Source organism: Psammomys obesus, unplaced genomic scaffold (genome assembly GCF_907164565.1).
Source record: "Psammomys obesus unplaced genomic scaffold, mPsaObe1.curated_primary_1811, whole genome shotgun sequence".
NCBI lineage: Eukaryota > Metazoa > Chordata > Mammalia > Rodentia > Muridae > Psammomys > Psammomys obesus.
The window spans coordinates 7,834,453-7,852,591 of NW_026596088.1; the positions used below are offsets into that span (position 1 = coordinate 7,834,453).

Sequence of the window (18,139 nt, forward strand, 5' to 3'; positions counted from 1 at the left end):
GTTTCTCGATTTTAGGCGGCTTGGATTAATTAGGAGAAAGTCAGTTACACCAGCAAGTGGGAATCCAGGGAGAAGCAGAATCAGTAAGTCCCATGTTTTGTTTACATTTTGAAGCCTTGCACTCCGAACATTGGCATAGCTGAAGGACACTCTGGTCTTTTGCAGAACAGTTGTATGACTACTTAATTGTCGTTGATTTTGAGTCCACGTGCTGGAATGATGGAAGGCACCACAATAGCCCTGAAATAAGTAAGTTTCGACTACCAGTAGCCAAAGCTAGTGCTCCATGAGTCTTCTTAAGATTTTAGATATGAACCAGCCAATAAGAAAACAGGGTGCTGTTTAATATAACAGGGTGCTGGCAGTTTAATATAAAAACTATCTCACCGAAAAAAATAATAAAATACCAAATGCCTGAATGAGATTATGCAAAGTAGCTAGTTGTTTTAAGATTATATTTGAAACTTTAATTGGATAGTAACTGAAAAAAAATGGCTTTGCAATAATAGAGTGCTTTTTAACTCATGTAGTCTTCGTATTTAATTGTAAACCTAAATGGACACATAACTTTGATATTTTGACTTATTACTTCCCACAGCTTTATTATAAATTTGTTTCTCACTGTTTTGGTTATTCTAATAAGCGTTTACTGGAATTGATTGCTTAGTAATGCTATTATAAAAACAGTGTATGTTTAGGATGATGTATATATTCAGGCCAGCCGGGTGTGGTGATGCACACCTTTAATCCCAGCACTCAGGAGGCAGAGACAGGTGGATCTCTGAGTTTGAAGCCAGCTTGATCTATATTAGTGGTTCTCAACCTTCCTAATGCTGTGACCCTTTAATGTAATTCCTCATGTCTTGGTGACCCCATCTATAAAATTACTTCTATTGCTAATTTATAACTGTAACTTTGTGAGTGTTAGGAATCATAATGTAAATATATCATGTGCAGAATATCTGATATGTGACCTGTAAAAGGGTCATTTGACACCCCCCTCCCCATGCCAAAGGGTTTGCGACCCACAGGTTGAGAACTGATGGTCTATTTAGATTTCCAGGCCAACCAGGACTATATAGTGAGCCCACCTCAAAATAAATAAATACATTAATTAATTAGTTAATTAATTAAGTGTTCACCCATGCTTCTTTCATTTAGTTGAATTTCCAGCAATTTTGTTGAATACAGCAACTGGAAAGATTGAATCTGAATTTCATGCTTATGTTCAGCCTCAAGAACATCCAATTCTTTCTGAATTTTGCACAGAACTGACAGGGATAAAACAGGTATGATGCAAATTTTAGAAGCCAAGAACCAGTTTCCAAAAGAAAAAATAAAAGCCAACTAACACTTGGAATTTAATTTATTCAGTCTTTTTTTTTTTTTTTAATTTATTCAGTCTTAAGAGAAATAATGTCCCCTCCAGAGATTCACTGGAATCCTGAAGAAAAAAAAAAATCAGAATAATGCTACAAACAAGGTCAAGGGTTGTAGCTATCGTAAGGGTGCTTGCTTAGGGAGTGTGAAGTTCAGGGTGTGAGCTCCAGAGACAGTTTATTTTACAGAACTAATGCAACCCACTGTCTTTTATTTCTGTGAGACTTGGCTTAAAGATTACACTTGGGTGAGACTGTATAGAGTTACCAGCCTAGTTTCTCTTACCATAGTGAATTCAGGTCTGCAGTACTTCCTGCCTGTATGTGTTGACATCTCTTTACTAGATGAGCTCTGTCAGTCAGAACTTCTTCTTGTTCCAGCCCCACAGTGCAGAGTTGTTGTAAATGCCCAGTGGCTCAGGAGTTCATTTGTGAGTTCATATCTCTAATTAGGTTCAAGTTGATGAAGGGGTTCCCCTGAAGATTTGCTTATCTCAGTTCTGTAAATGGATTCATCAGATTCAGCAGCAGAAGAAAATCGGTTTTGCTACTGGGGATTCTGAGCCTTCCACTTCTGAAGTAAAGCTGTGCGCTTTTGTTACTTGGTCAGGTAACCTGAGTTATGCCTGTGAACCACACTGGGGAGCATTGAGGCCGAGGAGGTGGCTCAGAGATACTGTGTTTGTTGTGTGATCATGAGGACCAGAGTTGGGATCCTCACGACCCATGTAAAAGCCACTGGACACAACTGTCTGTCTGTACTCCAAGGACACTAGGTGGAGACAGGGAAACCCAAGAGCAAGCTGGCTAGCCAGACTTGCAAAGCAGCAAGCCCTAGGCTAAATAGATAAGGTGGAAAACACTTGGCCTCTAATGTCAGCCTTAGACCTCCACATAAATGTACACACACATACTATACATACATAAGCCCCACCCATCAAAGAAGAGTAGCATTGCCACTATCTAGTCCCTTATTTCTTGTTTTATTCTTGTTAACCTAAAATTATGTTTGTTGACCTCATTGCCCAGGGAAAGAAAGTCAAGGGCCATGCAGATACTAACAAAGAAAAGCAAATTCATTCATATTTTTAAAATCATGATTCTCCAGGCCAATAAGAAACCCTGACTCAATATAAGATGGGTGACACTTGAGAAATAACACCTGAGGCTGTGCTCTGACCTGCACACCCACCCACTTGCACTGGCATGCATGACCACCACGCATATATACCAGTACGCACACAGGGAATATATTATTTTGAAATAATCATCAACATAATTTCTTAATGGCAAGTTATATAAGATGTAGGATAATATGAAACACATGAGTACGAATAATAGCACAGTAGTGAAATCTTAACTATTCTACTCTATCTCATTTTACATGTTTTATTTGTAAATGGAAAAGCACTGACTTCACCGGTTTTATTTTAATGTCCATTATGCAGACTGGGACTTGGGCGTTTGCCTGGAGTATGAGTGTAGAAGAAAGCAGCTGTTAAAACCTGTGTGCTTAAATGCTTGGATTGATCTCAGAGCGACTTACAAGGTAAGGACCAAGGACGGAGGATGTTCACTTTGTTCCTGTTGAAAAGTGGTTGCATTTTAATCTTATTGGTGTGAATTTCTACAAATAAGGAATTTTTTCCTTTAAGAATGTTCACATAGAGATGTAATTAATTAAAATATTTGAGACAGCACATTAGTACTCACTCTCAAATCTTATAGAACTAAAAGTTATAAGAAATAACTTCATAGCCTTTGTGATAGTCATTGTATTTTTATAAATGTGTCTTTTTTTTATTTAATTAGCTTTTTTATAAGAGGAAACCCAAAGGACTGAGTGGTGCCTTGCAGGAAGTGGGAATAGAATTTTCAGGACGAGAACATTCTGGTTTGTATACACTAATAGTCATTTCATTCTGTAAGTCATTTGACTTTTGTAAAATTTTTTATATTAGTTCCATTTAGAGTATAGTAGTAGTATTAATACCTTTCAGCCTAAAAAAATGTTCTTAACTCAAACTATTATTTTTGAATTACGAGTTTCTTGAATTTAGATAAAGACTACCATGTAGTGGTTCTAGTTTGTTTAAAAATAAATAATAATGAAAATAATGAGCACATCAAATAGTAACACAAGTGCCCAGATAATATGATGGACTACTGAAAAAAACTGTACATTACTATATTTTCATAAATGATGATCTGTACAGAATGCTGGTCACATTTTTGGAGGCTGCCTAACAAATTTTCATCTGTGCAGGTACAAGCCATCGTATCATCCATTAGTAATGCTGTCCCAACTTCTCACAGACCAATTTATGATGATTAAAATCAGGTGGTCACAAAACTAACAGTATACCTCAATTTCTGTTTAAATGTAATTTGTTTTCTGTTATTTTTTTCATGTTAGTACCACAGCACTCGGTGTTTGATACTTTATTTCCTCAGGCTTAGATGATTCTCGGAACACTGCTCTTCTTGCTTGGAAAATGATCAGGGATGGTTGCCTAATGAAAATTACCAGGTCCTTGAATAAGGTTAGTAATGTCTTGCCTCTTTATTTTGTCATTTTGAGGTCTAGTGTAGTAGTCATAGGATTATTAAAATCTTGATTTCATGTGCGTAGTCATTTATATACAGTAGTATTTTTCCCTTTTTTGGTCATATATAATGTCTACTGAAGAAATTATAAATGCCGTTCCTAAAGCGGTGGATTTGTCTGTGGAATCATAGGTTCTCACTAAGAAGAATCCCAAGATTTTGGCCAAAAATTTGGTTACAGATCAAGTTGAAGAAGCATCTGCCTGCAACATTAGCATCCAGGGTCCCAGCATATATCAGAAGGAGCCCGAAAGTACAGTAAAAACTCAGGAAAATGCTCAAATGGATTCATTTTATGTGAATTCTTCTATAAAGGACCAGTTACAACTAAAGAGCAACATGAAAGCAGATATTAACAATATCAAACATTGCTCTTCTCTTTTTACTACTAAGCCCTCAACTTCTGTGGAACAATTTTGTTCTCCTACCTTGAAGCTAAGAAAAAGTGATCAGCTTACCTCAAATGACAGCTTAAAGTCCCCAACACTTAACTCCAACTTGGTACTTGTATCTACAACCATTCCATCTGTTAATCATGTTTCAGATGTAGAGATGGATCGCACTTTTGACTGTTTACCTATGTTGGCTGAGTGGGAAGATGTAGTTTTATTGCCAGCATCTCAGGTTGAGCAAGATACAGATTGTATGCTTCCCAGGAGTGACACAAATGTAGATACTTCATTTGATTCTGGAGAGAGGTCAGTGGTTTTAAAAGAATCAGAAATCCTTAGTTATGAAAACTTTGCAGACCTTAAGGAGACTCCTCAACACCCTGGAACATCTAAGTCTATTGTGTACAAAAGTCCTCACAGCACAGTTTATGATGTAAAAGGAGTCAAACATCCATCAGATGCTTCTGCTTTTAAATTACCCGAATGCAAACCATTTCCCTTCAACAGTGTCAGTGCCAACGCGTCACATCCTTCAGTTTTAAGGACACAGCCTCTTCTTTTAGGTGGTACTAAAAGGAATTCCTCTAGTTCCCTAGCTTTCCCACGAGCGAAAAAGCAGACCTTCGCTATTCATGAAGACAAGTTGACATCATCTACTTGCTCTGCAGGAACTTCTTCCCGTAAAGTTCCTCTCTCCATATTAGCATCCACAGTGAATCTACAAGAGCCTTGGAAGACTGGAAAGATGACACCCCCCTTATGCAAGTGTGGCAGAAGGTCTAAGCGGCTTATTGTTTCAAATAATGGGCCAAATCATGGGAAAGCCTTCTACTGTTGCCCTGTTGGGAAATACCGAGAAGACAGAAAATGCTGTGGGTATTTTAAGTGGGAACAAGCACTTCAAAAGGAAAGAGCCAATAGCAAATCTCTGTCTCATTCCTCAGAGGGACTCACTTTCAGCTCTCCAGAAACAAGCCGTATTCCTGACAGAAATTTAAGTTTTCCTATTAAAAATTCTTTACGACTCAGACCTTCAATGAGAAATTGATAAACCCTCTTCTAAACTGTCTTTTAGTTCAGCATAAGCCTTCTATGACATTTGTGCTGGACTGAGAACAGTATTGAGTCAAATTACACAGTCTCAGAATGCCTGAGTACTCCAGCTCCACTGAGCAGTTCACACAGAAGGGAAGTGGACTGCATGACTTGCACTCTAGTCCAGTAGTTGTCTGTCAACTGTCTGTTGTCTGTGCATGTAGGAATCCTGGTTCCTTAAATTCCCAAGCATGAGTATTTGGATAATTTCACATAATTATATTTTATTTATTAACATATGTTGAATTTATCAAAATATCATAAAGAACCCCAAGAAAATATTTTTATAAACCATATTTGTTAGGTTAAATTTAATAAGTAGCTATGGAACATGAGAGCTGTCATTTATAGTTAGATCATGACACAAATTTCAAACCTTTAAAATTATTTGAATAAAAATATGACTAATAAAATTCTTACTCAAGTGTTAGGTAAATATTCTAAGAATTATGACAATTTTCTAAAAACAAATTATTTAGCTTTTTATTCAAAGCTTGGAGGTTTGTTATGATTTGTTATATGATTAACAGAATTGTTCAGCTAAGTTTTGAAAACCAGTGGGACAGAGATTTGGTTTAGAACTCCTAAAATACATTTTAAAACACCTCAGCAACCGATCACATTCGTTATATGTTACCAAATTGTAGGAACGTTGGCGTGAATGCAGGAGTCACTGATTGATTTCAGAATTCAGGCTCTGATGTCATAACTGCAGAGTACTTTAATCCAACATAAAAGCAGCCTCCCCAGATGACCTGCAGCTGGGATCTGCAGGCTTGTGAACACTGTTTGCAGGTGATTTGTGCAATGAGTTTAAATGGTTTTCCATTCTTTTTTCCTCAGTTCATTTCTTTTGACCTTCCCACTGACAGTCTTCGGCAGCTTGTCGATAAACTCCACCTGTTGGTGTGAAGGGAAGAAGTTAGTTCAGCACCAGTAAACCAGCTCATGCCAGTCATGTACTAGCTCTGTCCTGACTGCTGGGTGAAAGGACGCTTGAAGCTGGGCTTTTTGTTTGTTTGTTGGCCTGCTTGCTTTTTAACATTTAATATTATGAGCTAATTGACTGAATTAGGTTAGGGGCTTCGGTTTAACCTCATAAATTTGGATTATCTATTGTCATTAATTCTGTTTGGAACTTCTTGAATAGCATATTTAAGGGGAAAGGTCATTTAAAAGGAAAAAACAAATAGCTGAAATATTTCCAAAGTACTGAACAAATGCCAGTTGTAACAGGACGCCTACCTTTCTGGGGTATTTGTAAGGCGCTGTAGTCTTTTTCACATGCTCCTGAATCTCCTTTTTCAGTTGTTCTTGATCGTGGGACTTGTAATCAGGATTCAGAACAATAAAAGCCTTCACTACCTAAATTAGTAATACATCACATAAGTTAAGCTTTCGACGCCTTGGTATTTCTTGTCTGCTCTCTCACTGGGAGTCTACCTGGGGGAATGAACTGTGGGAGTGGGGCCATGGTGTAGTGTGATCCCTACTGTGTGCCTCTGTTCCTAAGCCACCCAGGTGATCCATACTCAGTCTCTTCTCAGTACCAGCCTGCTTTGCTCAGGATCACCCTTGAAACCCTGCCCTGACTACATTTTGAAATGTGTGTTCTGATCTGAGTCTGATTACCTCTGTCCTTGGCTTCCCCTTAGAAACAGGGCAGCACACTGAGTACAAACTCTTGTGTAACAACTCAGCTTCTAGGCCCTACTCAGCTCAGTAGCAAAAGTTCAAAGACTGAGGGTGTTTGCATTTGTTGCCTTTGCATTGGCATTTTCGTTGTTTGGTTTGGTTTGGTTTTTGGTTTTTTCAAGACAGTGTTTTTCTGTATAGCTGTGGTCGTCCTGGACTAGCTTTGTAGGCGAGGCTGGCCCTGAACTCAGAGGTGTGTGTCACCACGCCTGGCTTGCTTTGGTAATTTTTAAACCCATAAACCCATCATGTTGGGGCAGCAAGATGGCTTGGGGAAAGGCACTTGCTTCCGAGTCTGACATCTGAGTTTGATCCCTGGCACTCACATGGTGGAAAGAGAGAGCCACCTCTCCAAAACTGCCCCCTGAGCTCTACAGTAAACAAATAAATGTAATTTTAAAAAATTAATCATTTGAGCTTTTAAGTTTCTCTGAAATTTTGTGGAAAATCTTAGATTTTTCTGAGCAGTGTCTATGGCTGGCCCAGTTTGTGTACAGCCACTAGCAACATGTGGCTAATTTAATTCAGTTTCTTTATTCAGTCTCATCATATTGTGTGTGACTTGTAGCCCTGTATGTTTATATTTACTATTTTCTAGTGAAAAACATTTTCATGACTGTGTAAGCCCAAGTTCAGCAGTGGCCTGTGGCCTTTGTCAGATTCTTAGAGCTCTGCAAGCCAAGGAATTTAAGGGCTTAGCCATCTCAGTAACTTACCTATCTACCTACCTACCTACCTTCCTTATTAAATTCTTTTAAAGGATTTACCTATTGTTTTTATTTGATGTGTATGAAAGTTTTGTCTATATGCATGTATGCGCACCGTGTGCTGGCCTGGTGCCCATGGTGGCCAGAAGAGGGCACCAGATGCTGTAGAATCAGAATTACAGAGCATCCTGAGCCCTGCCACCCCCACGCACAGTGACTCCTGGGAATGAACCCAAGTCCTCTGCAAGAACAGCAAATACTATTAACCTCTGAGGCATCCCTGCCTGGCTGCCTTTGTTCTTTCCACTGCTCCTTACTTCCCTCCATGTTCCAGTATTTTTAAAATAGCATTTAAAATATTAAGTATTATTTTCAGAAATAACAGAACTCATTCAGCCCTGTTATCCTTATTGGAAATCTTGTCTTTTAAAAAAGACAAAATCCTTCCAGGCACAGCAATGCACACTTGTGATTTCAGCATGTTTTGCTGTTATGTCTTTTAGTATTCTTTAATTTAGAGTAATTCTCCAGGCTTTCTCTTTCTTTTGTGACACTGATATTTACTTCCGTCTATATTTTTATTATATATATTTTACACAAATTTGTTTTACTCTTAACACATATTTGGCCTCCTGGCAGAATGTGAACATAAGCACCTTCCTTGTCATACCTGAGGTTAGGGACCAGGAGCAGGGGTGTGCCGGGTGGCAGATGCTTGCCTAATAAAGGCAAGGCCAGTCCCAGTACTTTTGAGGCAGAGGCAGGAGGATTTGCCTGGACTGCATAACATGACCTTTTCACGAGCAATTAACTTGATGGAAAAAGAAAATAGCTTATAGGAAGCACACATTTAAAATTTTTAGTAATCAGGGCCTGGAGAGATGGCTCAGTTGTTAAGAGCCTCATGTGCTTTCCCAGAGGACTCAGTTTCAATTCTGAGCACTCACATGGCAGCTCTCAGACCTGTCTTTGACTCCAGTTCTAGGAGATCTGACACCCTCACACAGACATATGAAGGCAAAACACCAATACACATAAAAATAAATAAATTTTTAAAAAGGAAAATTAATTAAATATAAACCACTGGAGGGAGAGAGAAAGAGAGAGAGACAGACTTTGGGAATCAAATTCAGGCCTTACACATGCTAAGCAAGCTCTCCACTGTTAAGTTACATCTTTTCTGAAATTTTCAAAGCAAAGCAAAGCAGCCTGTGAAATTCTTTAAAAATATTAAAGTACGAAACTCAACTAAGAAAATACTAACAAAGCAGTTAAGAAAATGCTTGTTTAAAATCTTACTTGCTTTTAGGTAATTCACTTGAGAACACTGTTGAACCTCATGAAGACTGTCAAATGTGGTCTGGCTTGACTACATGAGGAACCCTTAGAGCAGGCTACAGTAAACAGTGCGCAGTAAGTGGCACAACTGCCATAGGCAGCGTCGTAGGATAGTGCCTTGACGTCTTCATTATGTGTAATCTTGATCCGTCCTTCTAGAACTTGCTACCCAATCAAAGATCTGGTTGGCCCCTTCCTAGAGAAGGAGTCAAACTGGCTAGAACCGGCCTGCCACAGAGAGTAAAAGGCTGCCTGTGCCGTGCAGCACGCTGCTGTTCTGTGCATGGATACCTTGTGGACCCCCCTCTGTCCTCCACCAGGAAGTGTTGCAGCCCACCAGAATTTCCCCTCACTCTGGCTAATGTCAACACCACATCGAGACTCTACAACCACAGAGGAACTGTAACCCACCCTGGGATACCTGGTGACTGCCGAGCCAGCCCTGGTTTTAAAAGGCTCTACAAACTACCTTGTCCCAGATACGCTTTTGCCTGGATAGACAGAAGTGATGATGACAGCAAGGTGTGGGAAGAGCAAAGACCCTGTGAGTGAAGTTTAGTGAAGAGCCACTCTAAAGACTATTTGCCCCCTCCTCTCATCTACCTCACGTAGTCCCCTTCACAATAAAATAGTGCTAACATTCACACTGCTCAAGACCTAAAAGAGCTTGGTTTCCTCCACAAACACAACATGCTAACCTCTGGCATCAGCAATCACTTAGCAAAAACAATCTTGGAAGGAGAGCCATCCTGGTTTTAATGCGATAGTAATAAGTAAAGTAATTTGTTTTACATGAAATACTGTTTAAAAGTGTGTTTAGGGGCTGTGAATATGGTTCCATGAGTAAAGTGCTTGCTCCTTGCGCATAAGAAATAAGAATCTGGGTTTGAATCCCAAGCCCCATGCAAAAACAAAACAAAACAAAAAACAGGTATGGCAATGAAGGTTTGAAGGTTACCCCAGCACTGGGTAGGAGACAGGTGGGGCAGGGGCTCACTGACCTACCAAACAGCCTAGCCTAAACAGTGAGCTCCGGTTTCAGGGAATAACCTTGCCTAAAAAAAAAAAAAGGTGAAGGAAGGTGTTGAGGAAGGTATCTCAATATCCATACGTGCCTGCACAGGGAAATCTCACACACATACACACACACATCCATATAACACATACAAAGCCATACAACTAAATGAAGTATGTATTTAGATGATCAACAGACTTGAAAGTCGATGGTCAGTTCTTTTACCTCTCCTCGGGTGGGGTCTGGGCTGCTGACCACAGCTGACTCTGCAATGGAAGGATGCTCCATCAGGGCACTTTCTACTTCAAATGGTCCAATTCGGTAACTAGGAAGACATGACAGGAACTCATAAAGGTGAGTTACAGATTCTCCCAGAATGCTTAATAAACACACATGCACATGTGGAAAAGAAAGTTACCCAGAAGATAATATGATATCATCTGATCTTGCAACAAACCAGAAATACCCATCTTCATCCATATAGCCTCTGTCTCCAGTAATATAGAAATTCCCTCGTAGAGCTGAAGCTGTTTTTGAAGGATCATCCTGCAAAATAAATAGCATTTTTAAAATATTTTTATGAACATGACTCTTTTTCCCCAGTCATTTTTAAATGCTCAAAGTAAAAGAAAGCTTGGCTGCTTTGAGAAGCATCAGAATGAAGAGGAGCCAGAGTGAAGTAAGAATGAATTGTGAGCATGGATCTAGCCCAACATAAAGAAATTGCAGTTGAAAAGACCTGACCTGAGAGAACCCCTGAGGAGTGTTTTATGTAGCTATAGGATAAATGTTGCAGCATCTCAAAGGTTTGGAGAGTAGGCAAAATTACGCCTTTTTCTAAATAATACTTAACACTGGCAGGAAAAGAGAGAAGAGTTAAAGAAAGCACAATGCTTAATTCAGAGCAGATGTGTTCCTTGGTTTGGTTTGGTTTACATAAGGTCAGTTCTATAACTGGCTTAAGAAGAAAACAAACAAAATATTGCTTGCTTTCAGTTCACTGGCAGGTGTGACCTGGACCTCCTGGTATATTGATATAAACTTTGCTCTGCTTTGTATATCATGGTTAGAGATAAGAAAGCGTCTAGTGAAATGAATTTACTTAACCCTATGGCCTCATTCCTTGCTTCTCTAGTTTCTCAGGTGTGGGAAGAGAGCAAATCAGATGTCAGAAAAAAAATAATTGTGTGCTGTTTGCTAGTTGAAAAGGATCTATTGATATTGAGAAAGCATAGATAAGAATTCCCTTTTATGAGTCCCTTCCAAGGAGAGGGCACCAGTGTGTTATTTGGCAAGCACATTATTTCTTTCCCTGTCTGTGGGACTACTGCTTAGAGCAATGAATCTCTCTAGGTTTGTTTTGTAAAAATAGGAATTAGTGACCCAATACTGTGGTTTCCATATAGGGTCTCAGGTATTCTAGGCTGGCTTCAAGAGTGCTTTGTAGTAGCTGAAGATGATTTTGAATTTGTAGTCTTTCTGCTTCTGTATCCCAAATGCTAGAATCACACTTTTGAAGAAAAAAAAAAAAATAGAGATTTTAAAAATAAAGCCCTTACTACATAATGAGTAAAAAGGCCAAATGGTCGATCAGGAAGAACTTGAACACCAATATCCCCTTCTTGTCCAGGAGGAAGAATAGTGCCATTTTCATCTAAAATCTAGAATAAAACAGGATAGTTTATTTAAGGGAATTTTAATTGAATGCCACATCTAGAATTTTACCCTTGAATCTTTTTGGCCAGAATATAGGCTTTAAAACATTTTGTATAGACTTTAAATTCTTAAATGTATTATTACCCAAGTTATTATTGTACAAAATGTTATAAAATGCAAATTCCAAAATATGAAAGAATAGTAAAAAATTTCCTCACTTTTACCACCCAGCAATAATCATGTTTTGCTAATGTTCTTTGGGACAATTATAGACAAAAGAAACTAGGATCACTTATGAAGTTTTGCAATCTGCTTTTTGCCATTTAGCAACAAGTCTTTGTTAAGTGTGGATTCCAAGTCTTGTGTCACATCATTACGTCAGGTGTGCCAGGGAAGAGGAATAAGGAATATTTCAAGTGTGTAACCTTGTGATTTGTATGATCTGATGAACTTGAGAAGCATTGATCCTAGTATTACAACTAAGCTTCAATTAGTCTGGGGCCTTGTCCTCTGGAAGTTGATCTCTTTTCGCAGATGCGGTTTGTTTGTTTTTCTCCTTTTTTAATGTATTAGTGTGAAGCCTTTGTCTACACCTCGCTTTGAAGTTGGGTTGACCTGAGAGAACTTTAACCCTGTGCAAAGTGTGCAGATGGGGAAGTACGCTGCTTTTTCTACCCAGGCATCAGATGACAGTAAAGGCTGTTGTTAAAGAAAACCTGGAGCCAGGCAGGCAGGCAGAAAGAGAAGAGTGGGCCTCAACCACTATGAACTTGTGCCAAGATTGCCGATACTGGAGCCGGATTGCTTGAGTTGTGTTCCCGCTCTAAGGCTCAAGCTGCATGAACTCTGGTAAGTTCTTCAATTTCTCTGCATAGTCACCAGCAAAGTGGCCCCATTGTTAATATAGCTTTAGGATTTTTTCTGGAAATTAAATGAGTAAGTTCTTATAAAGATCCTGAATTCACAGCACAATATAGCTGTTTGCAAAAAATAGCAAGAGCATTTTAAGCCAACACTTACCATCCAGTTCTCTTTTGGTATAGAATTTAACATATAGACTTAACAAGGGATTATCACATCTAAAAGGAATGTGGGTGGGTGTGGTGAGGAAACATTCTCCTGGAAGTGAACTTGCAAACCTTCACATTAAAAGCAGGAGAAGGCTTTCCCATTGAGCCAGGCTTAATTTTCATCCCCTTGAAATTTCCACAAATCAGCACCTAGGTAAGAAGAAAGTATGGTAACATTAAAAGTAATGTAAAATACTACTTCATCTATTGTGTATTCATTAAATATTGTGTATTGTGAAGTGGGGTCAACACAAAACCCATAAAATCTGTGTCCTCATGGAATGTAGAGATTCACAGTTTACCAGCATACACGATAAAGATGTAAAAAAAAAAAAAATAAGTTATATGAGTAATTAGTATTTGTACTTAGGTTAGTGCAATGGTTGCTATGCTGGTTGTGTTTAAATAATCCGTCAATTTTTATAGTTATTTAATTTTGTAATTTCGATTTTTCTAGGTAATAGTTCTCAGGATTTAAAAGTTCAGATATTATAAATAAGACATACCAAATAAAAATTGTTCAACTTTTCCCTTTCTCTGCCTTGCTTGTTACCCTTTCTGCTACATAATAACCACATTGTTCCTACTCTATTAACCTTCTCTAGAGCTCTTGAGTGGTGCTAAGGATTAAACTGAGGCCTCACATATGCTAGGAAAGTACTCTACCACTAAGTTCAAACCCCCACTATTCTTTTCTGCATGAGTTCTTTAAAAAGCCCATTTTATTTTATTATTTATGCATTTGCTTGTTCACATGGGCTGGTGGTGAGCTCACAGTGTAGCTGAGAACGACCTTGCACTTGATCCTTCTCCCTCTACTGTTAGAGTGCTGGGGTTAAAATAATGCTTTAGAATCTGTTTTCTAGAGAGTCTCCCAACAGACTTAATTCTTCAGGGGACCAGAAACTCACTCACAGCATTATATTTTGTGAATCTTTAGAAGTTCCCTGTAACATAGATCTAATACTTTTTTTCTCTTTAAAAATATTGTGCTGTTCTCACCTTGACCAGTTAACCATTTTTCTAAAAAAATGCAATTAGTTTTTCTCAAGCTTTTCTTTATTTTTAAAAACTTATTTCTTAACCACACCTTTCCTTATTCTTGCAGCAATCACAAGGACACATTAGACACGTTGGCTTTTATTTATCTGACTAATCACATCCCAATGTCTTCACTGGGGCAGGTACCGTTTCTGTCTGTCCATAGCCTTCGTAGATGTCTAGGCCTGTCTTCTTTCTCCATTGTTCCATCACTTCAGGGTTAATTGGTTCCCCAGCACTCACACAGTGCTTCAGACTGTTGAACTTATAGCTTCTCCAAAAACAGGGAGTGAGTTAGGTTGACAAGGAGAAATGGCAAGAAGTGGGAATTAGGACTATTGTGGTACAAAGTAAGCAGATTACTCTGATATAAAGTAACACCCAATGCCACAAGCAGATTATTCTAATATAATGTAACACCTGAAGCTCTAAGAAGATCATTCTAATATAAATGCCATAAGCAGATTGCTATAATACCAGGTTGTCTTTTTTTTTTTTTTTTTTTTTTTTTTTTTCTGGAGGCATCACTTGTTGCAAAGAAACACCATGCCACCTTTGGTGTACCTTTAGAAAAGGTACCCCTACACACACACACACACACACACACACACACACACACACACACACACCCCTATCTGTAGATAGATAGATAGATAGATAGATAGATAGATAGATAGATAGATAGGAACTCAGTCTCTCTGCTTCCCAAGTGCTGGGATTAAGTGTACCACTACACCCAGCTCAATAATGCTATTTTACATCATCAGTTAAAATTCACCTCACAACACTAAACTGAAGTTCTCTGAAGATGCCACATCTGTGTGGAAGAAGATCTCAGGCTGAGTGGCAACAGTTGGTAAGTGTGGTGACATGGAATGTCAAGGATGGAGGGCCAAAATTATCCTTGACACTCTTTACAAACTCTAAAACTGAGGCTACTCTAACATCAGAAGCCTACAGAAGGGATCCCTTTCTGTCTCCTCTGTCGACCATGTGCCCAAGGCCCTCACCAGTGTATGGACAAATGCATTGATTTATGCCTTCCTTTTGTTCTGTGACCATGACAGGTAGTGTAATCACTTCCACAGTGGACCATGTCATTTGAAGTCATCTGAATTCATGTCCCTGGGCCATAGTCAATTGCATTTGGCTCAGAAGAAACTGTGTGTTATCCAATTGGAGCAAGAGCTGTGCTTCACGTCAACGCGTGAGAACAGAAGTGCACTGTGAGCACTGTCACGGTATCTTCTTTTCAGGGCCACAATCAAGCATTTCAAATGGAGTCACAGTAGAGTTGAAGCATGCATTCTCACTACTGCTCTCTGGGAGAAGTTGCAAAAAGGAGCAAACCTCTCTGCTATCTCAGCTCAGGTAATAGCTGGCACCCAAAATAAATACCCCCTCTCTTTCTCTCTTTCTCTCTTTCTCTCTCTCTCTTTCTTTCTTTCTTTCTTTCTTTCTTTCTTTCTTTCTTTCTTTCTTCTTTCTTTCTTTCTTTCTTTCTTTCTCTTTCTCTCTTTCTTTTTTTCTTTCATCATAACCACTTCATAAGGAGTTCTAGACATGGTCTGATCTTTCCTTTCCTCTCCAAGTTAATGGGAGCCTGTTCTGGAGACAGCAACCATGTACAAAATATCAAGAAAGCAAAGGAGGAGGAGAAAGAAAACACTAAGCACAGTGCTGAGTAGTCAGTCTGTAGTTTAGGGCAGACGGGGCTTTCATTTTCTAACCTCCTCTTCTTCCTGTCTCCCCTGGCTGACTTTCCATTTGCCAGCATGCCTTACCTGGTCATGTCACTCTGTACAAGCATTCGGTAGGCAGTTGGTGCAGAGCAGAAGACAGTGATGGGGAACTCGGAGAGGGTCTGCAGTTAAGAAAGAGCAAACTGCCTCAGCTGAAGTGTTAATCTGCCAGAGGCACAGCACTGCAAAAAACTTTATTTTCATGTAAATGGACTCAGATTTCCTCTTGTCTCTGTGGACTTTGCAGATGTAGATGTCTTAAAACTCCCAATTTCTAATATCCACTTATAAGTGAATATATACCATGTGTGTCTTTCTGCTTCTGGGAAACCTCATTCAAGATGATCTTTTCTATTTCCCACTATTTGCCTGCAAATGTCATGATTTCCTTGTTGTTAGTTGCTACATAGTATTTCATTGTGTAAATGTACCACAATTTCTGTATCAATTCCTCATTTGAGAGACATCTGGGTTGTTTCCAGATTCTGGCCATTACGAATAAAGCTGCTACAAACGTGGTTGAGCAAATGTCCTTGTTGTATACTTGAACATAGCCTAGGAGTAGTATAGCTGGATCTTGAGGTAGCACTATTCCTAATTTTCTGAGAAAGCACCAGATTGATTTCCAAAGTGGTTGTACAAATATAGGCTAATCATACTAAAGTCTGTACACCTAAAGAAGTCAAGCAAGAAGGAAGACCCTGGGTAAGATGATCAATCCTTATTCAGAAAGGCAAATGGGATGGACATTGGAAGAGGGAGAAAACAAGGAACAAGACAGGAGCATACCATAGAGAGCCTCTGAAAGACTCTACCCAGTAGGGTATCAAAGAAGATGCTGAGACTCATAACCAAACTTTGGGCAGAGTGCAGGGAATCTTATGAAAGAAGGGGGAGATAATAAGACCTGAAGAGGACAGGAGCTCCACAAGGAGAGCAACAGAACCAAAAATCTTGGGCCCAGGGGTCTTTTCTAAGACTACTCCAACCAAGGACCATGTATGGAGATAACCTAAAACCCCTGTACAGATGTAGCCATGGCAGCTCAGTCTCCAAATGGGCATCCTAGTAATAGGAACAGGGGCTGTCTCTGACATGCACTCAGTAGCTGGCTCTTTGATCACCTCCCCCTGAGCCTTACCAGGCCACAGAGGAAGACAATGCAGACAGTCCTGATAATGCTTGATAGGCTAGGGTCAGATGGAAGGGGCCCGGGGAAGGGGCATTGGAGGAGAAAAGGGAAGGAGGGCAGGGTTGGGAGAGGATGAGAGATGGGGGCTATAGCTGGGCTACAAAGTAAATAAATTGTAATAAATAAATAAAAATTTTTAAAAGGACCAAATAAAACAAACCTCCCAATCTCTGCATGTGCTCTAGCTGCCAATCCCACCATTGATACCACTAATGCTACCACATTCTAACCATGAACCTCCTCTATTCTGCCTTACTTTCAAGATGGAAGTTGAGTCAAAACGGGGCAAATAGTGTGCAAACACACATGCTCCTTGGGTCCATGGAGAAAAAACACTACTCCATGCAGACTTTGCCCAGCCTGTGTCTGAAGTATTCCACATCACATCTGAGGCTGTCAAATCCAGCCAGAACCTGGAATAAAAATAACCCTGTTGTATAAATTTGTTGAATTAGTAGGAGTTGCATGCATATAAAAGTATGTAAAACTTTATATAAATTTACAAAAATGTCTAATTTGTTAGAAAACAAACTTAAAAGGCCAGTCCACAAATCACTTTTCTTTTTGCAGTGTTTATACTAGAGCCACAGTTCTGTGAAAATACCTTCCATTGACAGATAATCCTAAACCAAAACTGCTGTGAGTGTGTTCAATCATCTTCGGAAGTCCGGTTGTCCCGCTGGTAAAGTAAATGGTCATCATCTCGTTGTGCTTTGTGTTCACACAGGTGTGGCGGTCACTGGCAGACCTGCAAAGGATAGTCTACAGTGTTTCTGTGAGTGGCTGTGAACCTCTGAGGAGGATTTGAAAACCCATGTGCTTGGGCAGCTTCAACATAGGAGCTTGGATTCACCCCCAAGGTAAAGGCTACATCTGTTTCTATCCTTTTACTTGTGTGATATGAGCAGCTGCCTTCAAGATCATGCATCTCCTAGGGACAGCCCTCATCCAAAGCTGATCATTGTGGGGGTACAGGATTAGGATCACCTACTGAGATTGTCATAGTCCCAAGGATCCAAAGCCCAGAATTCCCAGTGTGCTAGCTGAGCGCTTTATAGGGAATACATAGAAAATTAAATTCTTCCTCTGCTCAATCCTACATTCTTTCCTTCTTTCACAATATCTTAATAAGCCCTTCTCTATCTCAGGAACTAAATCAATCAATCTATCTATCTATCTATCTATCTATCTATCTATCTATCTATCTATC

At 39.4% G+C, this 18,139-nt stretch overlaps 2 protein-coding genes across 7 annotated transcripts in view; one reads left to right on the top strand and one right to left on the bottom strand.

The window, feature by feature from the left end:
• Nucleotides 1-5,780, top strand: part of Eri2 (ERI1 exoribonuclease family member 2) — a 7,200-nt gene extending 1,420 nt beyond the window's left edge. Inside the window, exons 2-9 of one of the 2 annotated variants that reach the window (XM_055627327.1) lie at nucleotides 16-83; nucleotides 166-249; nucleotides 1,162-1,289; nucleotides 1,833-1,989; nucleotides 2,828-2,928; nucleotides 3,192-3,273; nucleotides 3,834-3,922; nucleotides 4,119-5,780. In XM_055627327.1, coding sequence (XP_055483302.1) covers nucleotides 16-83; nucleotides 166-249; nucleotides 1,162-1,289; nucleotides 1,833-1,989; nucleotides 2,828-2,928; nucleotides 3,192-3,273; nucleotides 3,834-3,922; nucleotides 4,119-5,426 — 2,017 coding nt within the window. In that variant the 3' untranslated portion in view covers nucleotides 5,427-5,780. Of the gene's footprint in view, nucleotides 1-15; nucleotides 84-165; nucleotides 250-1,161; nucleotides 1,290-1,832; nucleotides 1,990-2,827; nucleotides 2,929-3,191; nucleotides 3,274-3,833; nucleotides 3,923-4,118 lie in introns of those variants that run through there. The other variant, XM_055627328.1, reaches the window with a different exon arrangement.
• Nucleotides 5,781-6,169: 389 nt separating this feature from the next.
• Nucleotides 6,170-18,139, bottom strand: part of Acsm3 (acyl-CoA synthetase medium chain family member 3) — a 23,363-nt gene continuing 11,393 nt past the window's right edge. For 4 of the 5 annotated variants that reach the window (XM_055627331.1, XM_055627329.1, XM_055627332.1 and 1 more), the window contains 10 exons: nucleotides 17,534-17,677; nucleotides 17,186-17,342; nucleotides 15,780-15,859; nucleotides 14,143-14,266; nucleotides 13,024-13,104; nucleotides 11,788-11,889; nucleotides 10,647-10,774; nucleotides 10,454-10,553; nucleotides 6,719-6,838; nucleotides 6,170-6,373 (listed from right to left, as the gene is read on the bottom strand). In XM_055627331.1, coding sequence (XP_055483306.1) covers nucleotides 6,287-6,373; nucleotides 6,719-6,838; nucleotides 10,454-10,553; nucleotides 10,647-10,774; nucleotides 11,788-11,889; nucleotides 13,024-13,104; nucleotides 14,143-14,266; nucleotides 15,780-15,859; nucleotides 17,186-17,342; nucleotides 17,534-17,677 — 1,123 coding nt within the window. In that variant the 3' untranslated portion in view covers nucleotides 6,170-6,286. Of the gene's footprint in view, nucleotides 6,374-6,718; nucleotides 6,839-10,453; nucleotides 10,554-10,646; nucleotides 10,775-11,787; nucleotides 11,890-12,670; nucleotides 13,105-14,142; nucleotides 14,267-15,779; nucleotides 15,860-17,185; nucleotides 17,343-17,533; nucleotides 17,678-18,139 lie in introns of those variants that run through there. The other variant, XM_055627333.1, reaches the window with a different exon arrangement.